At 32.3% G+C, this 4,883-nt stretch overlaps 1 protein-coding gene across 1 annotated transcript; it reads right to left on the bottom strand.

Moving 5' to 3' along the window:
• Positions 1–1,936: 1,936 nt before the first annotated feature.
• On the bottom strand, positions 1,937–4,400 carry LOC145106708 (protein ECERIFERUM 26-like). Its single transcript, XM_079043649.1, has 2 exons — positions 3,926–4,400; positions 1,937–2,934 (listed from the first exon to the last, which is right to left on the bottom strand). The coding sequence occupies exons 1-2, from the start codon at positions 4,391–4,393 to the stop codon at positions 2,053–2,055; spliced, it is 1,350 nt and encodes a 449-aa protein (XP_078899775.1). The 5' UTR covers positions 4,394–4,400; the 3' UTR covers positions 1,937–2,052.
• Positions 4,401–4,883: the final 483 nt, after the last annotated feature.

Raw genomic sequence — 4,883 nt, 5'->3', positions numbered from 1 at the left:
TACTTTATTTTTTTATTATTTTTTATTATTTTTTAATACTTTATTTAAAATATCGTTTCATCCCTTTTTAATATTTTTATACAGTAACCAATTAAACACTGTGAACATAAAATTTTCTTTGTTTAACATTTCAAAATTTTCATTGAGAGTGTTAGATTTTGCTAGCTATATGCTAAATAACTTGTTACATGTAAAATTAATCTTGTTACATGTAAAATTAATCTTGTTTCAAGTAAATATCAATTAAGTCTTCAACCAATTACCACCAAAAACTTAGTTAAAAGTCATTTTAGATCAAAGAAGTGTTTTAGTTAACTGGATTCAATATTTCTTTTCTTTTTTGAAATTTGTATAAGAAATTTTGGGTTATAAAAGGCTTGTAAATTCTGAGAATCGTGTGTATACTTTCAGATTAAAGTATTTGAGTGGTACTCCCAACCTTTAATCGGATAAGACTCAGAAGAGTTTCAAGAACAGAGAATATGAAGTATGATTTTCGTGATTGTTGTATCAGGAAAATGATGACCAAAATGATTAAGTACTTCATTTGTCTTAAAACTGTCAAGACAGTTTTCTTTGTCCAAAAACTACTCCAACTGTCAAAACAGTTATAAACTGTCATAAAATCGGATCATTAATAAAGGTCAAAACGAAGTCAAAAAACCAGGTTCATTTATAGAAAATTCAGATTTCTAAGGCATTGTTTATATAGTAATATAACTCATATAAAAAATTTCCGTGCTTGGACCCCGCTCCCAGGGGCGCTGTCCCTGAACCCCCGTTCGTTTAGGGGTTTCGCCCCTAAATGACAGTCTACTTAAAATCTTCAATGAACTTAAACAAGTGTGCACTCCGCACCTTCCTTACTTGTTTAATATTCATCAAGATTGATTTTTGGTCAACAAGTCAATCAGTTACACTTAAAATACACATTGATGATACAAATCACCAACAATTTGAACAACTAAAGATGTAAACATGATCATCATAAACTAGGTGCATCACAACGGAGAGAAAACTTTGTGCATGTTTGATGTTATGAATTTTTTAATCCTTACCACTAGAGCATGATAGACTAATTTGAACAACAATTGCTTCGTAGGGTGACAGGAGTAGTGTCGGCACCACCGACCTCCACCTAAGCCTTTTCTACCTACACCTCACTTTGCCGAGGGAGTTTGCCAAGCAGCCGAAACGGGAGACGGCTAACAAGAGTGGAGAAAGACTCAACATCAACATTCCGAGAGTTCGACATGCCAATACGGAGGGGTAGTGGTGTTTGCCGAGGTGTCTCAGCAAATACCAAGCTCCTGCCAAAGCCACTCCCCACAACCTTAGATTTGCTAGCTAGTAATTGGTGTGTACCAATCACCTCTCATATATAATAGACACCTATGTTGCTATCAACATCGTCCAAATATACGAAGGATTTTGATGTTTGAGTTTTCATGGTCATTTCAAAATTATGTGAATTCTTTTGTATCGATGTAGTTGAAAATACAAGTGATATTCTTATATCTCCTTTTTATTGTAAAGTAGAAAAGTTGCCTAAGAAGTGTCATGAAATGATATAGCCTTATTGTTATGCGTTGTACCTTATTTTGTTGGTTCTAGAACCTATCATTACGCAACCATAAAGTTGAACATACAACTTCAAGATTACTAGAAAGTTGTATAGATTGAACCAACTAATGTAGTATGATACGTATGTTCAACTTTTTTTTTTAATTTTTTTTTATAGTCATTTAAAATACATATCGACTAAATGAAGTGGGTTTACCAAATCATATTTACTTTTCGATGAATTTTTTCCCCAACATTTTCGGATTTAATTCTAGATTAAGTTCTCCATGTCATATATTATAATAAATAAATCCAGTGAAGTGTAGAGGTAGCATTATACTTTTGTTACCCTTCTTTGATGCACTCAATATTACATATTATTCAATAGCATATAACACACATACACTTTAAGCAATATTACATTAAAAAAAAGGATAAATGCTACCTCTAGACACACTTTTGGAAATAATCATATGACCTGATATGGATTTATGCAATACACCAATCGTTTTTAAGTACCTTTTTTAGATTAACCATCTCATTCTCTTGCAACGTTATGCTTACTATCCTTCCATCGGAGCACCCTTTAGGAGTTGGAAGAATCAACACAACACCTTTATCATCAATATTATCCATAAAACAGTTTACATAAACTGGTTTTTGTCCTCTTACTTCAATGTCATAAAACAAGACATCACTCAAATCGATGAAAGTCAAATTCACTCCATAAATGAGAAAATCTGAAAGCATGTCATCGCTCTTCATTGCTTCTTCAATCTTATTTCGCTCATCAACTACTTGATTCATCATCAAGGACCCTAGTTGCATCAGGGTGCATTCAACTATAGGGATATCTGATTTGATCACATTAATTGTTTGATTTTTATTTGTAATAATTCCATGTGTTCGGTTTCTCAAATCACTTTTGCATACCGTCACAACTTGTGGTCCCAATCCTTGTCTAATTTTTCCCAAACAATGCCAAATCATAACACAAATACATTCAAATTGAGGAATTTGTAGACCAGCTTTGTCTTGACATATCTTTGTTTGAAACCGAGTCAACTCATTCATCGAAATATAAATGGAAAATGTTTCCATTTTTGAATTACTTGAAGTAGACCAAAGGTCTCCAACTGGGCCAACCCTTTTTATGGAAAGTAACTCTGGGTTTGGGTTTGGATTATTGGTTACTTCATTTTGTGGTTGGGTCATGATGATTGGTTGGGCCATGATAATTGGTTGGTCCGGGTAATGGCCCGCAATGACTTGACTCCATAGTCTAATAAAGCCCATTGCAGAAAAAACATCACCAAGTACATGAGACCAACCCATACCAACCGATGTAGCCCCACATTTAAATTTGGTTAACTGCACATCAGAAATATAAAGTATAAATGTCGATTCTGTAGGTAACTTGTATAGTTGTATGTTATTACAATTTTTATTATTCCTTTTAAAACACATTTAAAAGGATTAAGAAACTATTATACCTACAATGAACATGCTACTCTGTCATACAAAATAAAGATGACAATTGCTAAATAAAAATGACAGTCTGTGTAAAATCGGTTTATATCTTTAGTTATTTACCCTCTGCCGTAACAATATAAATTCGATTTGCCTAAATCCTTTTATTGAATTATTGGTGTAGTTACAGTTTTGTATTTGTTTTGAGAAAAATAGAGCCTAGAAGATAACATTTTTTCTATAATGTCTAGTTAAAATTATAATAATTTCATTCTAGTAAAATACTCACCCGTTTGTAAATATATTCATTACACTAAAGTAGATCAACAAGATTCGTCTCTTTTTATCTACTTTAATGATATTATACTATATTAATACCCATAGTACTTATTTCGTTATTGCATCTCACATACCAACTATTTAGTTACTATATTTCATATGCCAACTATATTTGACCTGAATTAAAATTCACTAAGAAAAACTAAATGTGCCGACGTAAAATTATTGATTTTGACAAGAATAAGACACTAAAGAGGTATAAACCAAACATAAAGGTTAATATTGTATGTGTTTATCTCATTATTGCTGGAGATCATGCAACATAAGTGATTCGAATATATATATGGTACAAATTATATTACTCAACAATATGAAGATGGTAGTCTGTAATCTCTAGTTTCCTTCCAAAATGAGGAAGAAAAAATATGGATTCAAATGATACATCAACTTTTTGTATAAATATATAGGGAAATGTTACTAAAAACTTTCTAAAACTATATATATTGGAAACATTATTATTTTTATTGGTTTTAGCACAGCCAAATTTATTTGGTACACGTACGTAAAGCATAATATACGGAAGACAAATAAAAAGCATGATTAGCAAGCAAACCTGTATCATAACCAATGGAGAATATGACAATTCAGGGCCAATAACGTTGCTAGGAACAAGAAGCTTATGTCTTGAATCATCTTTAGATTCAAGCCATTCATCGAGGCTCAGATAACAACTAGCCTCGATGATACGCACCCCAGCAGCATTGCATTTGAGGATGGGTTGACCCGAATCTGTTCTCCTAAATCGACCACATGGGATAGATGCATTGTTTAACCAATCACACATTGTTTCCTTAATTTTAATGATGGTGAAACCATCGAATGTTGGTATTTTGAAGTAGTAGACGAATCGTATGTAGTGAAGCTTCATGGCTAGGTCTATGGCACTTAGCTCCTGAAACCCATATTTTGTGGATATATCTGCAGGGGCAACTGTTGAGATTCTGATATCGTAAATGGAATTTTGCTCTTTAGATGACACCATTTTCCTTAGATGGAGAATTTTGATGAGTTGGATGTTCATTTGATAAGGATATGGTGTGTTTATATAGGAAAGGTATATCAAGGTCTACAAGCTAGAGTTGGTTGGGTATGTGTAATTTATTTGTATCAAGTAATTTCACATAATTTTTTGAAAATAAATAGAATCTATCATAATAAAATTGGTATTTGAAGGTATCAAATATTTCTAAAATTTAGAACGTGTTAGAGAAAGTTTGGCACGTCCATTTGAAAGATATGTAGGTATCAGATGGTTGACACAACATACTCAAAAGTGTGATTAACTTGGCCTTCACCATGGAAAAAATACGATTTTCTAGTAGTGACATACAATTTTTAGACAAATCGATACTGACTTTGTACGTACACTTTCAAGTAAAGTGTTTGATTGTATAGACAATAAAATAAAAATTATTATGATTTTAAGATGGCATGAACTTTTCGGTATTTTAATTTGATATTACAAAGGATACAATGTTACAGTTTGTCACACCCTGAACCAGACGGCGGAA

The sequence above is a fragment of the Lactuca virosa genome, chromosome 1 (assembly GCF_052849685.1).
Source record: "Lactuca virosa cultivar CGN04683 chromosome 1, Lactuca_virosa_CGN04683_v6, whole genome shotgun sequence".
NCBI lineage: Eukaryota > Viridiplantae > Streptophyta > Magnoliopsida > Asterales > Asteraceae > Lactuca > Lactuca virosa.
The sequence above is the reverse complement of the archived record's forward strand: the minus strand, read 5'-3'. Positions and strand labels throughout refer to the sequence as shown.

What these genes read in the sequence shown, in the direction of transcription:
- LOC145106708 (XM_079043649.1), bottom strand. Translation starts at nt 4,393, where the DNA reads ATGAACATCCAACTCATCAAAATTCTCCATCTAAGGAAAATGGTGTCA. An exon ending in CTCCATTGGTTATGATACAG is followed by an intron (nt 2,935 to 3,925) that starts GTTTGCTTGCTA and finishes TCTGATGTGCAG; the next exon opens with TTAACCAAATTTAAATGTGG.